General features: G+C 36.1%; 1 protein-coding gene across 1 annotated transcript in view; it reads right to left on the minus strand.

The window, feature by feature from the left end:
- Positions 1–20,731, minus strand: part of LOC141695778 (uncharacterized) — a 68,079-nt gene extending 47,348 nt beyond the window's left edge. The window contains exon 1 of the mRNA XM_074499996.1: positions 19,996–20,731. Within this exon, the coding sequence (XP_074356097.1) occupies positions 19,996–20,731 (736 nt within the window). The remainder of the gene's footprint in view (positions 1–19,995) is intronic.
- Positions 20,732–23,356: the final 2,625 nt, after the last annotated feature.

A 23,356-nucleotide genomic window follows, 5' to 3' on the forward strand; every position in this document is an offset into this window, starting at 1 on the left:
GGTCTAATCATATGTTGCTTTATTTCTCTGTCCCATGCAATCCAGATAGATATAGCATCTTTGAACGTCCTTGTTTTGCATAAAAAAGGAAATTCTTCTTGATCTTCATAATCCTGATTACAGGCTGTCACATTACATTTGTGTACAATCAACCCATTTGACTGTCAAGTCACTTTCAACTGCTATTCAGATCCGATTGTTCTTTTAAACTTCAACATTATCCGTTGAGTCTGTTATGAATTATCCGTTGAAGGTGGATTGAGTCATCCATTGAGGGCTTTGCAGATTATCCGTTGATAGTGTTTGTTTAGCACTTGATACTCTTTCACTTATGCAGAATTACAATGCATCTATTTACAATTAGCAAGCCTATTTTGTATATCTTGCTAGTAATCAACATGACTTGGAATTTCTAACAACTTATATATTGTGGTGTATAGAAATGTGCTATAGACTTATTTAAACATAAGCTACTCTATCATTTTGATGGTTACAAAATCATTTAACTTATCTACTTAGAGTGTTTTGTAGAGTTATCATCAAGCCTACAATATATTCCTAACAATCTCCCCCAATTTATGTCTAATAGGTTTATAGGCATAAATTCAGATTAACTTGATGATAACAAAACATCCTAAATAAGACTAAGACAGTAAGCAGTAGATAAGTTGCAAAATGCTTCAAAATAAAGAAAGTTGTTGTAAAAGACATGCCTGTACTTTAACAAGACTAAGACAACTTGTCAACCCTAAGTAAGTTGTATTGTTATCTAAATTTGTATTATGTACTTGTAACACTTAATGTCTGTAAAACTGCAAAGGAGCAGACTGAAGTCTTTTTCCTAAAATAGTATCAAGCCTAAGAATTCTATCTGGAAGAAGATCAAGAAGATCATGCCTCAGAAGAATTTTGAAGAAGCTTGGAGTTGAATCAATCTGTTTGGAGAAAAATGTTCTAAGTCAAGATCTCTACAAGTCATAGATTTAATGTTATAGAGTAGTCATTCGAGAACTCCAGAATGACTTATCGAGAAGTCATTCACACTCCAGAGAGTATCGACGGATAAGCAATATCTACTCGACGGATGAGCAATATCTACTCGACGGATGAGCTATATATCTACTCGATGGATGAACAACATCTACTCGACAGATGAGCAATATCTACTCGATGGATGAGCTATATATCTACTCGATGGATGAGCTAAATATCTACTCAACGGATAAGCAATATCCACCGGAAGTAGAGAAGTTAGGAAAGCTACTCGAGAACTCAAGAGGATATCGACAAGTCATTCTTTCACAAGAGAACTAAGAGTTATCGACAAGTCTATATCCATTCGCGAACTCAGAGATATCTGCAAGTCAAGTGAAGTTATGAAGACTAGAGATCTCGATGAGCTGAAGACCTCTATAAGCCAAACTCATTATGGAGTACTAGAGATCTCGATAAGCCTTTGTACTTATTGAGATATCAAGTGTTCTAATAATTCAAACTAGAGATCTCAAAGTACAGTCTCAAAGTACAGAATTGCAGATCAGTTTAATATCCAAGATAAACAATTAACAAACAATCCAACTGCTGGATTGACAAGTCTACAAAAATCAGTTTGAAGTGTGTGCAAGATCAATGTAAAAGATTAACTGACAGATGAAGATTAAAGTAAACACGGGATGCTAAAGATATGCTAAGCCAGAAATGGAAGATTTGCTTTTTAATAAATAGAAATAACAAGTGATAGTTTAGAAAAGTTAATAGCATGTTTATTATCCACTGTGTAAACCAGCAGTTAACTGAGCTATAAAGTTAACACTGGTCCTCTAGTTAGTTGTAACAATTTAGATCAAATTCTTGTAACACTCTTGCGAAGAAGCTGAGCTCTTTAACTGCGAAGAGCTTAGAAATTTGTAGCAAAACATCTTAATTTTTAATACAAAAATTAAGTGAGTTTTGAAGATCTGTGTTCTTTATTTTGTACAAGTTTAATTTCTACATGAACACTATTCTATACAAGATTTAATTTACTTTGTTCAACCATTATCTTTCAAGAAAAGCCTAAAATCAGAAAAACACACATTCACCCCCCCCTGTGTGTGATTCATTACGTAACAAGTGGTATCAGAGCAAAATCTGAAAGTAAACAGATTTAAGATCTTGGAAGAATGAATACACAGAAAATTAGTAGCATCACAATTCCTATATTTGACAAAGCTAACTACACTCTTTGGAAAAAGAAAATGATGCTGTTTATCAGGATGGCAAATCCATTCTACATTCAGATCCTCAAGAATGGACCCTTCATTCTTATGGTAAGGGTTGAGGAATCTACAGATGGAGACATTATCATACCAGCTCATTATGCCCCAAAAGATCCTGCTGAGTATACATATCCTGAAAAGGAGAAGGTTTCCCTGGATAGCAGCTTGCAAATGATATTGATTGAGTCACTTGACAATGTGATGTACAACAATATTATCAACTGTGACACTGCCAAGCAGATATGGGAAAAGATTAAGATACTATGTGAAGGAATTGAGGAGGTTAGATCTAATTAAAGAAGGATACTGATTTCACAGTATGAGGGTTTCACGGCTAAGCCTAAGGAAAGCATTATTGATGTGTTTGAAAGATTCAACAAGCTAATAAATGACTTGCAGCTTCATGACAAATACTATTAAGCTGAAGAAGTGAATCTAAAGTTCTTGCTTACTCTCCCTGACCATTTGGAACAGAAAATCTTAGCAATCAGGGAAGGAAGAGACTTGAGCAGAATAACTCTGGAAGTTTTGTATGGGATTCTCAAAACATATGAACTAGAGATGATTCAAAGGCAATCGCTGAGGTCTGGTCAAGGACATGTTATGGATGGCTCAAGTGCCTTCATTTTTAATGAAAGCCACTCATTCAATAATGAACTAAAATACCAAACTTTAGATGCCTCATCAAGTGAGCAGAGTACAAATGATTCACAGGAGCAAGTCATATTAGAGTTGGAAAAGGATGAGTTTTACACTCTTGAAGAACTGGATGAGCTAGATCAGTCTACGGCCTATCTAGCTAGAAAATTCTCTAACATTAGAATAAAGAAGCCAAGGTACTTCAGGAATAAAGGATAATCCTTCAACAAAGACAACAGCTGAAAAGAGAAAGGGGAGTATAATTCTGACAGCAAGAGTGGTTACAAAACTGGATCTGTTGACAGATCTAATATAAGGTGCTTTAATTGTGATAAACTAGACCACTTTGCTACAGAATGTAGGAAACCCAAGAAGGCAAAGAAAGACAAAGCTTATCTTGAACTGGAAGCAAAGTATGAAGCTTTTCTGAAAAAGCAATAGAACAAAGCTTACATTACAGAGGGAAATAATTGGGATGACTCAGATAATGATGAAGATGAAGAAGTTGGAAAATATGCTCTAATGGACTTGGAGCAAGGTGAATCATCCTCATCAAAAGGACAAACACCAATTCTTACCACTATTGACTTAAATGTAAATCAATACAAGGAAACTGTTGAAAAGATGAGCACAGAAATGTTTCACATTCACACAAGCATGGTTGCTGCTAATGAAGATGTTAGCAGATTAACAAAGATAAATAAGAAGCTTGAGAGTGAGAAGCAAGAAACTGAATTGTTGCTGGTTGAGCTTGAAGCTTTAAAACAAGAAAATGCTTATCTCAATAACAAGATCAAGTGTGCAAATGAAATTGAAGCAGTGTTAAGGGAGAAGCTAGAAAAGAATGAAGTAAAAATGAAAACTTTCAAAAATGCATCTGAACTGGTTGAACAGTATCATGAGAAGAATAAGCCATGTACAAACATTGCTATTGGCCTTGACTATGAAGACATGAGTAATAAAAAGATGACTGTAGGTGACAAAGGGAAAGCCAAGAAGACTGGGAATGTTCTAACCTTTTTGAAAGAGGTTAATACACCTACATTCAAAGCATGTGTAGTCAACTTCAGTGAAGAAGAATTGATAATCAAGCAAGAAATTGCTGATGTAGATAAAGAAAAGAAAACTGAAGAATCAGTTCAGTCTTCAAAAACTGAAAAGAAGCTCATGAACAAACAATGTCCCAAGACTCTTGTTCAAGAAACCAAAGCTGAAGATGCAAGAAAGAAAAAGAGAAATAGAAATGGAAAAATAGGGATAACAAAAGTAATAATTTTTCTTATATTGCAAATGCTCCTAGAAAGAAGTGTGAAAAATGTGGCTGTTCAAATCATCTAACTCACCTTTTGTAAAAAGGTTGTTAGCAAGCCAGTTGAAGGAGCTTGCAAATACAATGAAACTAATTCTAATGATCCCTATTCATTCTGTGACAAGTTTGACTGCATTACTTGCAACATGAAGGTAATGAAGAGTTGCCATAAACTGAGAGTAGATCTTAAAGAATCAAGAAATGAGTCTACATCAGAAGGAAAACATGCACAACAATCACTGAATTCTGTTTCTTGTAAAATTATTATTCTACTTCTCCTGAAAAAGTTATCAAGAAGAAACTACCCAACACTGCTTGGGTTTCCAAACACACTTAAGACTCATTGTGTGCAGGGCCAGTGAATTAAGTCATCTGGATCATAGACAGTGGGTGTTCCAGGCATATGACCGGTGGTAAAACCCTGCTATCACAATTTGAGGCGAAAGCTGGCCCATTTGTGACCTTTGGAGACAACAGCAAAGGATTCAAAATGGGATATGGCAAGGATGTTTTGAAAATATTGTCTTTGATTAATGTAGCACTGGTAGCTGATCTTGAAGTGAGTCTTTTCAGAATTAGCATATTGTAGACAATGGTCTCAAGTCTTATTCTACAAAGAGAATGCACTGTTATCAACAAAAAAAACCGGTGAAGTTGCTCTTAAGGGAGCAAGGAAATGAAGCTTGTTTGTTGAAGATTTTGACTCAACAAATAAGAATGGTATTTGTTGCTTCTACACCAAGATTGTCACACCCCCAACTCGACAATAATATACAAATTATTATAATATTTAGCAAAAGATAGTAAACACAACCGAATCCAAGATCTTACAGTTCAGGGTTTGGAACAACCCAACACTATTAACTATTACAATCTGGTTTTTAATATCGAGTCCTCATACAAACTATTTCTTATTCTACCTGAGCTCGAACATACGTATCGGCATCAAAAGTCTTACGTGTTGTCTGCTTGAATCTAACCATAGCTGCTAGCTGTAATATCAGGGTGAAAACAAGTAGTGAGCCAAATGCTCAACAAGTGCTATACAATAAAACAAGATAAAAGAATAACAATGGAAAGATAGAGCTAATAATTACAGGAGATAGACTGTTGGGTGACGACATCATTTGTTTGTATTAAAACATTTCCAAAAATCATTTCTTAATCAAAAACATTTTATGACGCTACGGATTACAGACGGTGATCAGCCGCGAAGTAATCTCGAACCTCGCTGGGTTCTAAAACATTAATGGGATCCCTCGTCAACTTTTAAGCCTATAATTTAAGTGCGGAAAGGACTTGCGTCTCAGTCCAGATCCACTATTTAAAGAAAACATTTGTCCCCTTTTAGGACTGAAAATCCAAATTTTTGATCATTTCAAAAACGGATGCCGATTGACAATTAATTTCTTAAACAGTAAATATTTTTATCAAGGGTTATAAATCCACTATGAAACACTGGGAATATATCCACTAGGGCCATGATCCACTAGACTTTACTCTATCAGGGTAATTGAAAGGTTTCTGTTTACAAGGACTTTGACAAGGAGATTTAGTAAGGCTATCGGATAATATGAAAGAGTAATGCCAGACTTGGCTTAAAGCAATGATTTCAAATAAGGTATAGGTATTAAAATATCAAGAAGATAAGCATCACTGGTTCCAAGTATGATATAGGTATTAAATATAAAGAAAGTGATCATCAACTCAAGGTATAACAGGGTATCACGCTTAGCGTAAGGATAGGGTTATCAAACAATCATTAACAAATCTTTAGGGAATGACTGGCTTTTAGGCTTCAAGCCGAGGTTACTGATTATAACTTACACGTGGTTCAGCATCACTATTACTCCGGAGTGCCTTCTTCCACAATGCTTGCATTCTGGCCTCTGAAATCTTTTTTCTCCAACTTGTCCATGGCTTGCCTGGTTGTTCCCCTTTGATTCTTGTCTTTTGCTTAAACTTCCTTTCTTCTGAAAATTTCCGCCTTTGTGGAATCCAATCCTTTTTACATTCCTGTCTTGTGCGTTTCCGGCTTCAGACTTTTCTCCATAGAATGGAACCTTCCTCTTCTTATTATCCCTTTCCTTCCTTGACTGCATCCCATTACTCTCAATCAGAGCAGCTTTCTGCACTACGCCTGCATAAGTATCAAGCTCAAACATAGCCACTCTATCTCTGATCCAAGACTCTAATCCTTGTTGGAATCATTTTGCTTTTTCCTCCTCACTGCTGGTATACTTTGTCACAAACCTTGACAGCTCTGTGAACTTCTTCTCATACTCCAGTACAAACATACTCCCTTGCTTCAATTCAAGAAATTTAAGCTCCATCTGATTCTGCATGTACTTAGGGTAATACTTTTCCAGAAATAACTTCTTAAATCTTTCCCAAGAAACTTGTTGATTTGCTTCCATATCTTTCACTGAATCCCACCAATAGATGACTTCGCCCTTGAGGAAGTAAGTAGCATATGGTGTCTTCTGATCGTCCCCTAACTGTACCAATTCAAAAGCCCTTTCCATTTCCTTAATCCATGTGTTAGCTATTACTGGATCAGTGGTATCATGAAATACATGTGGATTCACATTCTGAAAAGCTTTGAAAGTAACAACTTGTCGAGGTGGTACTGGTGGATCAGGTGGTTGATGTGGTTCACATTTATCTTGGTTTTCAAATTGTTGTTGAAGAGTTAGTTATTGTTGAGCTATATCATTTGTTTGTTGTTGTAAGGTTTCCAGTAATCGAAGAATATTAGGATCTGTGGTAGAGGTGGTTGTTGGGTTCTTCCTTTTGGGTGGCATGATCCTGAAACAAAAGTTATGTCAAAACAGGTATGATCAATGAGATAATTCGAGGTTGTCACATGGCATTCTTGTTCACATATGAGGTCAAATTTCAATTTAAATGAATAGGGTGATGCATATAAAGGCATAAAATAACAGTTGAAAGCAAACGGAACGATAGTGCATAATAATTGAAATTTAAAGGTCAAGATACATCAAGATTAGAATAAAGTCTGATTCTAGGAATAACATGCTTATTTAAAGGAAACAGCAGGGAATTCTACAAAGTCCGATAATACAACAACATGAAAGGTAGATAATGGAAAGAACTAAGGCTCCACTCCATCAGAATGGGGTTTGGTAGTCTTCTCCTCTCGAAGCATCTTCACAATACTCTAGAGCTCGTCCTCCACCATCTGGATGATATACTGGCTGGTACGGTCTCGGTGTGATGGCATCTCCTCAAGCTTAGTATTGACGTATAGAACCAAAGTATCAAGTCTCGCAGTCATCTGCTCCTTAGGCTTTCCTTCATAGTTTCGACTGTCCGGATACACGTTCTTCAATCGGTCCAACAGTCGGTCGTACTTGCCCTGAAGTATATCGAACTCGCGCCTCAACTCAGCATACATAGAGAAAACAATAGTGTCATCCGACCCTGAGGATGACGAGGAGTGCGCCCTTCACTGACAAGCCATACATAGATATAGATAAGAGGAGTATTAATGATAAATTTGCTTAACCTACTCTCTCGCATAATATCCTATAACTTATACATATATCCTATAACCTAACTGGGTTGTCCAGGGACTCTAAACCGTAGCTCTGATACCAAAACCTGTCACGCCCCCAACTCGACAATAATATACAAATTTTTACAATATTTAACAAAAGATAGTAAACATAGCCGAATCCAAGATCTTACAGTTCAGGGTTTGGAATAACCCAACACTATTAACTATTACAATCTGGTTTTTAATATCGATTCCTCACACAAACTATTTCTTATTCTACCTGAGCTCGAACATACGCATCGGCATCACAAGTCTTACGTGCTATCTGCTTGAATCTAACCATAGCTGCTAGCTGTAATATCAGGATGAAAATAAGTAGTGAGCCGAATGCTCAACAAGTGCTATACAATAAAATAAGATAAAAGAATAACAATGGAAAGATAGAGCTAATAATTACAAGAGATAGACTGTTGGGTGACGACATCATTTGTTTGTATTAAAACATTTCCAAAAATCATTTCTTAATCAAAAACCATTTTATGACGCTACGGATTACAGCCGGTGATCAGCCACGAAGTAATCTCGAACCTCGATGGGTTCTAAAATATTAATGGGATCCCTAGGCAACTTTTAAGCCTATAATTTAAGTGCGGAAAGGACTTGCGTCTCAGTCCAGATCCACTATTTAAAGAAAACATTTGTCCCCCTTTGGGACTGAAAATCCAAATTTTTGATCATTTCAAAAACGGATGCCGATTGACAATTAATTTCTTAAACAGTAAATATCTTTATCAAGGGTTATAAATCCACTATGAAACACTGGGAATATATCCACTAGGGCCATGATCCACTAGACTTTACTCTACCAGGGTAATTGAAAGGTTTCTGTTTACAAGGACTTTGACAAGGAGATTTAGAAGGCTATCGGATGATATGAAAGAGTAATGCTAGACTTGGCTTAAAGCAATGGTTTCAAATAAGGTATAGGTATTAAAATATGAAGAAGATAAGCATCACTGGTTCCAGGTATGATATAGGTATTAAATATAAAGAAAGTGATCATCAGCTCAAGGTATAACAGGGTATCACGCTTAGGGTAAGGATAGGGTTATCAAACAATCATTAACAAATCTTTAAGGAATGATTGGCTTTTAGGCTTCAAGCCGAGGTTACTGATTATAACTTACACGTGGTTCAACATCACCATTACTTTGGTATACTAGCATAATATGACTTTTTTGATCTACTTGCATAACAATCTTCAAATAAGGTAAAATTACTTGCAATAGACACTTGAGGGCTCATGGTATAATACGAAGATAGATTTGAAAACCACTTGGTTAATGTATATCAAGGTAAATTAGAATACTCGCATCATATATAGCAAGTAGTTATCACACACTTGCAGTGTAAACGAGAAGAAAAGCAGGTTGAATCATTTGCCTTGAAAAAGGCTGGACTGGACTGGCAGGTAGGAGCAACTGTAAGCTTTACTCGACCTTTATGGAAAGTTTACCCTCGTCTCAAGATCTTACACAAATAATGATAACCTCATTATAATTTATTCTCACCAACTCAACCTATTTGCAAACCGAAATTAAACACAATGGCACTTAGGCCTATATACACGCAATTTATAATCACCTTATAACATAATAGTACACATAGCCACATATGCTCACATACCATATTTAAATACCAAATAACATCAAACACGTCATTTTGCAACACTAGGCTTGGATGATCTCGCTCCACATACATAAGTCACTTGGTCGCTAAACTAGACAAAATCTCCAAATTTTGGCTTCCTACTCGAAGTGCCTTTACTAAACCATCCAATTCCTATTGACCCTCACTTGGGCCTTTCACTCGACTGACTTTATGCTATCTTGCAACTATGGTGGTCAACCTAGGCCTCAATCATAGGTGCTCTAAAACTATGTGGTAAGTGAAGGTGCTTATTATGTTAAATTTCAGAATGACCTCTAAGGTTTCTTGGGTGCGTTTGACACTCTTACAGTTTAAATTTTCCTTCAAAACTTCTACACTAGACTCTTAGGATCATAAGGCAACTCCCAAACTTGATGTGGCTCAAGGGCCTAGCTTGGGCCTCCCTAGGCCTAAGCTTAAAGTCCATGATTCCCCTGTTTTTCTGGGCAGAAAAGGGTCCTAATTTGAACTAACTTATGACACATGGTTCTAACTTAAATCCTATGAACTATGGCTGGAAAAATCTCTCTGACACTCCCTCTAACTAAGTCCTAACATGGACTAATGAGGGCCTACCTATGACATGGTAAAAACTTCCCATTTCTAAGTTGCAATAAAATTGTCCCCTGCTGGACAGATTTGGTGTTTCCACTCGTGCACCTAACCAAACATCTTACAAACCTCCAACAAACACCTAAAACCCATTATATACTCCTAGTGCTAGCTTCTGGTGGCTTGGGCCTCAAATTGCACAACAATGACAAGGTCAAATCTCACTCTAAACCTCAGGGTACCAAACTGATTTTCTGCAGAAACTAATACTCTCCTTTCACCAAGGTTCTTACTTAACAAACCCAACCAACAACAACTAAAAACCCAAACCAAACCTTAACTAAGGTGTTCTACTGAAATAACTCCCTTAAACTCAAAATAAGCTTGGTGGAGATCATCCTTACCTAAGGTGCAACATAGCAAAATAAAAGTTAACACATTACACAAATTACAAGTCATCAAGTTTTTGAAAACGACAAGTTATATATTCTTTATAATATATACAAATTAACATCACATATCAAGGAGAAAAAATCAAGATTAATATCTTAATCCTACTGAAATTAAGGATTACTAACAAAATCAATCCAAATGATCAAAAACTTTCGAAATACATGAGTGGTTTACATGCATGCATGCCTTCGAATATTCAAACCAAAACAATATGGTTTCCAAAATAAATTTTACCATGAAATTAACATGCAAGCCTAGCATAAGCTATAACTAAATGATCACTTAGCATGCAAAGGATTTTATCAAGTTTTTGCTACAAAATTCATGTTATCACCACCAAAAACACATAAAAATGAAACAAGGCAACAAAACAACCTCAAGAACCATTCATTCAGCTCCCTCAAGGTCATGGCCGAATGAAATGGAAGGGAAATGACCATTTAAAATCAAGAGCCTCATTCTCATGACTTGGCATTTCACCATTCCTTGTAGTTCTCTCAAAATACAACCTTAAATCCATGAGAATCAAGATTATACTTTGAGTTCCAACTAAAACTTTGACATGCAAACTCAAAACTTAAACTTTTCACTCAAAATTCTTTGGATTATATATGACCAAGATATAGGAAGTAACATTTACTTGAATGGGAGATAGAAGCTTGAATGAAAAATGAAAGAAAAGAGGGGGGTGGGGCTCGGCCAAAAGAGCCGAGAGGGAGGAGGGCCGAGAGGGGAGGGAAGAGAAAGGAGGGGGTGTGGAATGGTGGAGTGAAAGTGGAGTGATCATCATATATGTTTGGTTTTTATGCTTTTGATTTGACCACAAGTGAGTGGATTTAAGAAATGACAAGAGTAACCTTCTAGCTAAAGTTAGGTAGATTTGCATGCAAGGACAAAGTGGTAATTTGGCTAGTAGAATGAAAGTTAGTGGGGTTGGAAATGCCCTCCTTGCCCCTTAGTTGAATGGAAGAGTATTTGCATGCAAGGGTAACCATGTAATTTGATAATTACTAAGCAACTAATTTTCAAAGATTTATTTTTATAAAATAAAATAAAAGTTCAAAAATTATAAAATTTATACCATAAAATAACTTGGATTTTTAGAAATTTTATGAGATCAATTTTGAAATTTGTGAATGAAATAATTTTAAAAGATAATGTTCCCATGGTAAAGAATATTCCTTATAAAACAAAAATAAGGGCAATTAATAAAACTCTTGCTTTAAAAAATTTATATTCTACATAAAATAATTTATAATGCAGAGATTTCCATTCACACAAACGTACAATCATTAAGTATATTTATAATCGGCTCTAATATTATTCAAAGTTCACAAATAATATTCCACAAAATACTGGCCATAACAAAGATATCAGGAGAAAGAAACAAGCTTGCTCAAGTTGAGGTTTATAAAGTTTGTCATACTAAGGAAATGAAGAAACTACTTTACAAGAGAATCATAGCAATGGAAGCTCATCTCACACACCTGAGTTTGATTGCACAACCTCAGGGGGAGAAAGAGGATCTTCAGATACTGGAAGAAAGCTCAACTTGGGATTATGACATTCCAAGCGAATCAGTTTTGAAGCTGTTGGATACACATATGCAGATTTTGCTGGATGTAGGGTTGACAGAAAGGGTACTAGTAGATGCTGTCAATTTCTTGGACAAAGACTTGTATCTTGGTACATCAAGAATTAACAATCTGTATCAACTTCTAGAGCTGAAGCTGAATACATAGCTGCAGGAAGTTGTTGTGCTCAAGTGCTTTGGATTAGAAATCAACTAATGGATTATGGCCTAGTGTTACACAAAATTCCTATCATGTGTGACAATACTAGTGCTATATCTATAGTAGCTAATCCAGTTGATCATTCTAAGATAAAGCACATTGATGTGAGGTACCATTTCATTAGAGAACATGCTACTAATGGTACCATTGAGCTCATTTTTGTACCAACAGAAAAACAACTAGCTGACATTTTTACTAAACCTTTGGATGAAGCAACTTTCACTAGACTTGTAAGTAAAATTGGAATGCTCAATTCTTCATCCTAAGGCAAGAACTTAGCTAATGTTTTGCAGCAGATTAATATCCAGTAAATCAAAGTTAATTTGATTAAATTGGAAATTAACTGAAGTATGAAATATAAATATTTCAGAAATCTCTGCATATTTGTATTTCAAATTCATTTAACGTGGAATTTTTCAAAATTCTGAGTAAACTGCTTAGTTGTTAATTTACATCCTTAAATATGTAAAATTAACTCAAGGCAGAATTACAATAACCAAAAGTATCTAGAAAACTGAGTTCTCGATGAGTATAAATTGACTTCTCGACAAGTCATTTTAGGACTTCTCGAGTGAGTCTTCAATAAGTCAACTTACTGACTTCTCGAGTGACTTCTCGATAGGTTTAAAATGACTTATCGATAAGTCCTTATAGAGTTCTCTAATAATGTTCATTCACAGAGTTCTCTACAAGTACAATTCTTGACTTATTAATAACTCAGAACTGAGATAATTTAAATTTATAAATTATTTTGGTAAATTACTTTTGGAAAATTTATTCTAATTTTATTTTGAATTTATTCAAATAATAGTTAGAATTAATTCAGTCTTTTTTGGAAAAACTGGGCATTTATCTGACATTTCGATAAGTCTTTCTTGAGTTCTCTATAAGAGTAATTTAAAATGCCTTCTCGATATGTACTTCACTTCTCTAAATGACTTCTCGATAGACAAACTCTAAATGTCTATCTTTGAGTTCTCGACAAGTCATCTTCTTATACTATAAATACCCAGACTTCTCGATACATACTTATACTTACATCTTTCGAGATCTAAAGTGACCTAGCTTTCAATCCATAACCGTTTTCTCTCTCGTTTTTCATCCTTTCTCAGAGATCTTTCCTACCCATTCATTCTCATCAATCAACTATGGCTCAAAATGTTGCTAGGGCATCTATCCCGGAGAAAGGAACTAACTATCTTGCTTTCACTGATGCAAACCAAGCTCCTGATAGTTTCAAGGGGTTTGTAAAACTGCTGTCTGAATCCTATCTTGCAGGTGCTTTGACTGCATATCTAGTACTGTATCTAGATGTGCTACATGATTTCTGGACTACAGCTGTAGTGAGGACTGATGTTAACAACAACTCTCTCTCTCTGGTGGTGACATGCACAATTGGAGGCCAACAAATAGAATTCAATGATCAAGATGTGAATAAAGCTTTGGGGCTGCCAACTGAGAATTTGGTGGTGGTACCAACTCCTGATTAGCTGACTGAGTTTATGAACTTCATCAATTATGGTGGGAGAATCAACCTGTTAAGCTTAAACAGAACCAATCTAAGGAAGGAGTGATCATTCATCTTTGACTCTGTAGTAAGGGCCTTTACTTGCGGAAAAACTGGATATGACAATATCTCAAGTGTTGTGCAAAAGCTGGTGTATTCAAATGCCGACAACAGACACCTGAATGTTGGTCTACTGATCCTGAAAGAACTTGCAACCAGGCTGGTTATGCCTCTAACAACTAGAGGTAAGTAAATCTTCTTTCCTAGGTTTATTATGTCCACTTTAAATAATAAGGTAGCTGACATACATTTGTTGAATGGTATAGATAGTACTAAGATAGGCAACTGTAAGCAAGTGTCCAAGATAATATTTGGCTCACTTACTACAAAGAATAAGGTGAATGTAAGTCTGACAATCACTCCATTTATGTTGGAAAGATTTAGGACTTATCATTATCCTATGCCTGACATGAGATCTAATGCACAATCTAGTACAACTATGATTCCTGAACCTGTGGAAGTACAAATACAAGATCACCAATAGGGATCTTCCCAAGCTGCAACCATTCTTTCACAACCTTTAGAAGCTAGGAAACCAACTACCTTATCTTCTCAAAAAGGTGAGGTCAGTAAAAAGAAGAGAAAAGGGATAAACCTAGTTGTGTTAAATGAGAGTGGTGAGGAAAAAGCTGAAAGAGTACTACCTCTGGTCAAAAGATCCAAATGAAGTAAATAAACTGAGCTGACCACTCTATCTTTCTCTGCATCCTCCCAACATGATGTAGTTGTTAAAACAACCAGGAGTGAGTCTGCACAGCCTGCATAAGAAGCAATTCAAGTGTATGGTAGGAGAAACAAGGAAGGCCCTCACTGTGAGAGCACATCTCTTGAAGCTTCCACATTTATTCAGGGGGAGCTGCCAACACTCACAACTGAGCAACAATCTCTTTTATCTAATATTTCTTCTATTTCAACTCCACTTGATCCATTTCTCAAGTGCACCAAAAATCAAGTGACTTAGCTCAAGAAGCTTTGTTCACCACCCAGACACCTCATTTAGATGGTGAGAAACTACATGCTAGGGTAGACCTTGATGACACCATCACAAACATGGGGGATTCATCAGTCTTTATTGAAGACCCCATGATTACCTCTAATGCACCTTCATGTGCAAAACAGTCTACACAGACTAAAAGGTTTGAGGGTAGTACTCCTGAGGGGGAGCTATCTAAATCCTCTCCAATTCAATTGGAGGTTCCTCAAGAAGGAACAACTCCCCTCACAACTCTAGCAGAAATTGCCTCTGCAGTTGAAGCTAGGAGTACAATTGCCCATGATCCTGTCATAGGGGAGGCAAGCTTAGCACATTCAAGTGCCAGTGTGTTGCAAGACACACAAGGGTTTGAGGCTAGTGCACATGGCAGTAACCCAGTCAAATCCCCTCCAATTCAAATAGAGGTTCCCACTATGAGTGGAGGACAACACACTGTCATAACCACAGAGAAATCTGTGAGTCAAACTGTGATTTCAGTCACAGGAGTTTCTGATGAACCATCAAGCTCTTAACCTCAACAACCTCACATACTCTCTCAGTGGCTGCAAGAATCTGCCTCTCAACCAACTCATGTAGATGATCTACTAGTAGAGCAGATCTCTAGACTGGCTAACATCTCACAACATCTTTTAACTTCAAACATGAGCAACCAAGATTATCAAGCCATTATGCTTGCTTATAATGAAGAAGTTGAGGAGCAAAAGGAGAAAATTGTCAATGATGCTGAGCCAGATGGGAATGTGGATGCATGGCTGTCTGAGGACTTTGCCTTGGAGATGAATCAAGTTTTGGCCAGATTTAGAGAAGAGTATGTTACTATTTTGGGCAGCAATGCAAAAGATTTGAGTCCATAAGCTTTTTATGATGCCATTATAGATGTATACAAAGCTCAGCTCAAAATAATTCATCTGTTTGGTAAGGCTCTTGAAATCAAGCTCACTGGTCATGAAGACAGAATCAGAAAACTGGTGAATGAGAAAATGGACAAGATCATACCATCCCAAGAGCAGATCTCTTCAAAATTCAAGCATTTTTCTGAGCAAATGGCTAGGATGGATCTTGCCTCTATTGAGAAGGAAGTCAAAAATCTCAAACTATCCTTCACAAATCTCCATACAGTGATCCAGCAACAAATTACTCACTCAAATGAGACCAAGGTCCAGCTGGATCAACTTCACCAGAGCAGATATAAGCCTTCAGCATTGCTGGTGGAAGGGATCAAAGAGGCTGTAGAAGAAAACTTTGGCACATTTAGCAGCTTTTATCAACCTGGATCCACCTCAACAAATCTGCATATTCAGTCTGTACAAGATCAAGTCATAACTTTGCAAGACTCCAACTCTTCTCTCACTGCACAAGTTCAGGCTTTGACATCTCTTGTCAAGAGCCAACAAACAGACATCCAAACTCTGGTGGACTCCCATAAGCATCTTCAAATGCAAAATTCCATAGCTTTAGGATCCATCATGGGTAAACTCAACATACCACTAACTTTTTTGCCTGAACAAGTAAGACCTGAAATCCCTACTCCCCTTCTCATGCCTATCAACAAGACTAAGGGGGAGATAGAGGCTAGGTTGGCACAATCAAGGTCATCTCAACAACAATTCCAAAGTGCTGAAGAGGGTTTAAATCAAAAAATTGATATTAGAATGGAGAGACTTTTTAAAGCAGCCGAGGGTCCCAGGCAAAGCAGAGAATTCGATGAACTGCTTAAGGCACTTAGAGTTTCTCTCAATAAAAATTTCTTCACCTACAAGAAAGTATTGGACAAGATAATAAACTCAATAAGAGTGATCTTGGTAACTAAAGACAATTTCGAGGAAAGAAGGATAGTGGTCAACTTCAATGACTCAGGGGTAGACATATATATGCAGGTGTCCCATAACTATCTTATCTCTAGGAGGGCATCTGAATTAGATGTTTTGATAAGCAAAGTCAAAAATGTGATTCATAAAGATATTCTCTTGCTAACAGAATTGAAGAATGCACAAGTAGCTGCTTTCCCAGAAGCTTATCTACAGCCTAGCAAGGGAGTGGCATACATTTATTCTACTACCAAATATTTCAAACATTTTTAAGTTCCTAAACAGTGTGTCATGGCAACCAAAAGGCTCATTATGACTCTTGAAACTGAGCTGAAAGTAAAAAGGAACAAAACTGTTGAAGATGAGGAGATGATAAAACTGTTGAGAAGATATCTGGATAGTGCAGAAGCAAACTTGCCCAAAACAAAAATCAACAAAGATGATTTGGATGATGATGAGCAGAAGAAAGATGATCAAAATCCTTCTGGCTTAAATTCAAGTTAGTCTACTAAGCCATCTGGAAGGAAGGGTGGAGAGAAGAAGAAGGAGGATGACAAGAAAGATGAAGACACGAGGAGAAGAAGGGAAAGGAAGAGCAGAAAACCTCATGATGATTCAAAAACTCAAACAACCCTAAAAATCCAAACACAACCACCTCAAACCTCAGCTCAACTCACAACATCAACTATCTCTAACATCGAATCTTCCCAAACACCTAAGCCAAAATTTCTTTACAGACAAACTGCCAACTCCTACCTAAAAGTTCCAATCACCTCAAGTCTCACAAATCTCAAGAAAATAACAACTCTACCTTTAGCCAAACCTTCACTAAAATTCAATCTCAAATCTGTGGGGAGAAAGACTGAGAAAGTCAAGCCTGTAAAGGAAGTGGAAGTCGCTAAAAGGGCCATCTGTAATTGCTTTAAAGAATCTGACTTTCTACCTCTAAATTGGTGCATCTCAGATGAAGACCATTTCCAAAATTCAGCTGAGGAAATTGTCAAAGTCTGGGTTGTATCCCTGAGAGAAGTTAGAGTCTATTTTAAGGATGGTACATTCACTCTTTTAAACAAAGACTTAATGAATTCTTTGACTCCTGCAGAAATTAAGAGAGTGTTAAGTTTGTTAAAAGGCAAGGACACTGTTACAAGAACTTGGAGATCATCTTTGGCTGAATGGTTGATTGAAAGGGAGGAAATAAAGAAAAGAGATAAGGCTGAAGCTGAAGAAAGAAGAAGGAAACATGATGAAGAAATAGATATGATTATAAAAAGATCAGAAGAGTTGAAAGCAAAAGGAATGAGCAGAATTTCTAAAGATGGTAGATTTCTAAACATCAAAGTTGGTGGATTCTCAAGATTCAGTTTAAAGTATCTGGACCAGGGGTACCCTAAGGCAGCAAGGCAAAAACTTGTGGAAGCTCTAAGTGGAACACTCATCATAAAAAGAACTTGAAATTCTTGATCACTTGAAGGATAAACTTAGAGAAGAAGCAGATGTAAAAACTGTCTTTAACTGATTCCTATAATCTTGGAGCCTGGTGAATCTTATGTTGTACAAGTTGTAATTCTATCAAGCTTTATGTTTTAATCTTATCTTCCATCAGTTTTTAACTTGGGGTTAGTCTTGTTAACAGGCATGAATTTGTGTGAAGTAATCTTCTCACAAATTGGGGGAGATTGTTGTAAAAGACATGCCTATACTTTAACAAGACTAAAACAACTTATCAAACCCTAAGTAAGTTGGATTGTTATCTAAATTTGTATTCTGTACTTGTAACACTTAATGTCTATAAAATTGCAAAGGAGCAGACTGGATTCTTTTTCCTAAAACAGTATCAAGCCTAAGAATTCTATCTGGAAGAAGATCAAGAAGATCATGCCTCAGAAGAATTTTGAAGAATCTTGGAGTTGAATAAATCTGTTTGGAGAAAAATGTTCTAAGTCAAGATCTCTACAAGTCACAGATTTAATGTTATAGAGAAGTCATTTGAGAACTCCAGAATGACTTATCGAGAAGTTATTCAAACTCCAGAGAGTACCGACGGATAAGCAATATCTACTCGACGGATGAGCAATATCTACTCGACGGATGAGCTATATATCTACTCGATGGATGAACAACATCTACTCGATGGATGAGCAATATCTACTCGATGGATGAGCTATATATCTACTCGATGAATGAGCTATATATCTACGCAACAGATAAGCAGTATCCATCGGGAGTAGAGAAGTCAGGAAAGCTACTCGAGAACTCAAGAAGATATCGACAAGTCATTCTTTCACTAGAGAACTCAGAGTTATTGACAAGTCTATATCCATTCGAGAACTCAGAGATATCTACAAGTCAAGTGAAGTTATGAAGACTAGAGATCTCAATGAGCTGTAGACCTCTACAAGCCAGACTCATTATGGAGTACTAGAGATCTCGATAAGCCTTTGTACTTATCGAGATATCAAGTGTTCTAATAATTCAAACTGGAGATCTCGAAGTACAGTCTCAAAGTACAGAATTGCAGATCAGTTTAATATCCAAGATAAACAATCAACAAACAATCCAACAGCTGGATTGACAAGTCTACAAAAAGCAGCTTAAAGTGTGTGCAAGATCAATGGAAAAGATTAACTGACAGAGGAAGATTAAAGTAAACACGGGATGCTAAAGATATGTTAAGCTAGAAATGGAAGATTTGCTTTTCTATAAATAGAAATGAAAAATGATAATTTAGAAAAGTTAATATCATGTTTATTATCCACTGTGTAAACCAGCAGTTAACTGAGCTATAAAGTTAACACTGGTCCTCTAGTTGTAACAATTTAGATCAAATTCTTATAACACTCTCGAGAAGAATCTGAGCTCTTTAAGTTCGAAGTGCTTAGAAATTTTGTAGCAAAACATCTTAATTTTTAATACAAAAATTAAGTGAGTTTTGAAGATCTGTGTTCTTTATTTTGTGCAAGTTTAATTTCTGCATGAACACTTTTCTATACAGGATTTAATTTACTTTGTTCAACCATTATCTTTCAAGAAAAGCGTAAAATCAGAAAAACACACATTCACCCCCCCTCTGTGTGTGATTCATTACCTAACAAAAGTTGAGTATGGTTACATGTCATTTCAAGATACTCCTTTAGCCTGAGCTGATCATTTTTTTCTTCTTGAAAGTCTGGACCTCTTCCCTAGCTTCTTGTTATTCTCCTCAATTTGATGTTGGAGTTGTCTATGAAATTCAGCTTCATTACCATCATTGGGATCCAGTTTATCTTACATTTCTCTGAGAGTTTTATTGCTAGATATTTGTAGTTAATATTTAAGTCTAAAGAATCTTCTGACTCCCCTTTCATCTTTAAACTCCATCATCCAGTAAGGTCCCAAATGTATTGTATCACCAGTGTGTGGGATAGTTAAAACTCTAGGCAGTGCATTTGGATTTCTCCAACTTTGTCTAATTTGGTTGATCCTGTTGAGAACTTCAGTTTTGGCTATTTTTGTGAAGCCAAAATCATTTTTTGTAGCAAATAACACATTTTTCATTATAATGTGGCTTTCATTGAGGATTCTGTATAGAGGCCAAGTGATCTCGCTGCCTCCCTTGTATCTAAACACTAATCTTTTTAGTAGCTTGGTGTTAACAACAATTCCACTTACTTCATCAAGCTCATCCAGGTAGAGATTAAGGTCTGAGAATTCCTTGATGTCATATATGAACAATTGGTCATCTTTGTTGACTTTGGTCTTGGGCTTGGAGATCACTTTGTGTTGAAGTGGATTTGACTTGACTCCTATAATCTTCCTCTTTCTTTTGTTTTTCTTTGTGGTGGGTACTGGAATGTTCAAATCAGTTAAGGGTATACTGTCCCAATCTATAGGTTCATCCTTGGGTATGATAGGCTCACCATAAAAGTTGATTTCTGGATAAAACTTAACTTCAACAGGTTTCTTAGTGGACACAGTTGGTTGACTTGAAGTTGTAGATTGAACTTGATCAGTTTCACTTTCAGTAGGACTAACTAGCCTTTTTGCATTGGCCTTCCTTCTAATTCCTTTTACCCACTCTTGTCGTAATTCTTTCTTCTTTGGGTCATCATCTAAAGTTTTCTCAGTTATACTTGAAGTAGCAGGCATCTTCAGTTTCCTTTTGTTAGTCGCTAAATATGCGCTAATAATACATGCAAGTATACGAGTTCGCAAGTAGTATAGAATCTTTATAGTTAATTCCCACAGAGACTGTATTGGTTAAATAATTAAGTCATGCACTTAAGCAACAATGTATGATTGTTATTTAATGCTAAGACGAATCACAATTTGAGGTTGATTTTAACTAAGAATTAACTAATAATTATAACTACGAGAATAAGATTGATTGAATTAATATATATGACAAACATGGGATTATAACTTCATTAAATACTACATTCAATAGCCTTTTCATTCTTAAGCTTAGCATGCAATGGTGATGATACTAATCAAATAACACCAAACTGATAAACGCCAACTTTCGTTGCACGAGTACCATACTACCAGACATCCACAAAAGAGATAGAAGCTGAATAGACACCAATTATATTGAGACCCTATATGTCTATAGAATTTGACAACATAACGGTCTAAGCACAAGTTATCTATCTTGATAACACAGGGCAAGTAAGATGGTTAAAATTACCTATAAATCATGCATAACAATACATGACCTATGCTAGCATGGCAAGTTCTAAATCCTTAAATTCATTTTTGCTTCATTAAGAATTAACACACTATCTTATAAGTTCGCGACGCTTACAAGACGAATAAGCACAACTAATACTAGGTTATCATACAATCACCACACACTAAGGTATCAAACAAATTAACTAAAGAAATCCATAAATAAATCCGTTAGAACCCCACGATAATGATTAACCCATAATCGGACTCATCATCAACGCGGGTTCCGATGAAAGCATGGTAAAATAAACGTAGTCTTTATAATGAATAATTCAAGTACAAAACAAGAGTATAGGTTCAATAAAATAAGAAATGAGCATCCAAGATTACAACTCAAAACAAAGATTCACAAGAATAAACTAGATCATCTTCGCCTTTATTGAATTGTGCTATAGGTCTCTTGCCGTCTTCTCCTTGATATCTGTCTTGATATCTCTTAAAAAATGACTTAGAGTTGTTTATATAGCAGCCCCCAAGCAATCCAGGAGTCCAGGAAATAGAATTATAATAGAATCAGGATTTTCTTAGCCCGACACAGCGCGGCCGCGCGCTTCATCAGCGCGGGCGTGTTATCCTTCTATACTCCGGCGCGGCCCCATGCTTACACAGCGCGGGCGCGCTGATCTACTGGATAAACTGCTTTTCTTCCTTCTTTATTTTGCTGAGTTTGAGATGACCTTTTCATGAACAACCTTTATCACACATTCCTAACACCATTTTAGCATCAAAATAATGCTAAATCACCTGGATCCTCAGTATATGCCTGAAATGCAAAAACACTACAAAACACATCAAAAACACAAATAACTTGAGTATAAAACATCAACCCAAGCCTTTATAGAGCATTATAAAGTGTCATAAATGCCGCTCAACATACCCCCAAACTTGAATCAATGTTTGTCCTCAAGCATAAACAGACTAAAAAATAAGAGAATAAAAATGCATGAATGCAACTAATATAAATGCAATGATCCCCACTAGAATAACTCAACCAATCAACAAGCAACACATCAGCAAATGCAGTTACTCGTATAAAGATCAATTAAATCATACAAATCAACTCACAAACTAAAGACGTGCGTGTGTGCAACTGCTTACAGATATACTATCGCAACTAGATCGACAATCAGGACTCATTACTTATCAAGACAATAGCAAGTTTATAAACAGAATAAAAGCTAGACTCAAAATAACTTATAATACTTCAATTCTTATATCGTAATTAATCATGGATTCATGCTTTTATTTAAACAAAACAAAACACATATGCTTATTTGATCGTGCAATGAGTGAGGTCCACAAAAGACTTATACAATAGTATTCATGTAGCGCACGATAGGTTAGTGGATCCTAGACTAAACAAGCCTTAGGTCACTAGGCACAAAGTCCCCTAAGAACTTTTTTTCTCTTTTTTTTTCTTTTTTTTATTTTTCAATTTCTGAATGAGTGTGTTTCGCTCCATCTCATTCAACCCTAGACTACTCATATAAATATGAGCCAACAACTAGCCATTTGACACCTAGCCATACAACTAGCAATGAAATCCACTTTCCTCCAATTTTTAAATATCCATGTCTTTTATTATTAAGAGAATATCCTAAATTCTAAATATAAACAAGCGATTAAACCTCGACAAACAAATAAACAAACCAAAACTATGATCTAGCACTTTAGCAACCTATAAAACTTAGTGAAATACAAGTGTCTCTAGCATGCAAATAAACTTAATACGACTTAACATCTCTAAACACGACATCACTACACTAGCATCAATAATACCACTCAATCGGAAAAATCATCTAAGGGATCATGTTATAATGCAAATGCATGAAACTATATGAACAAAATATCATAAAACTACCAAAAATGAAATAAATAAAAAAAAACTTCATGGAAAAATAAAAATGCAACTATATGAATTAAACTATCATGAACATGCAACTATATGAGACTCACACAACACAAACTATATTCCTTCAACTACTACCCCCAAACTAAAAATATTCACTGTCCTCAGTGAAGGTAATAGTAAGGAATCAGGCATAC

Source organism: Apium graveolens, chromosome 2 (assembly GCF_009905375.1).
Source record: "Apium graveolens cultivar Ventura chromosome 2, ASM990537v1, whole genome shotgun sequence".
NCBI classification, from domain to species: Eukaryota; Viridiplantae; Streptophyta; class Magnoliopsida; order Apiales; family Apiaceae; genus Apium; species Apium graveolens.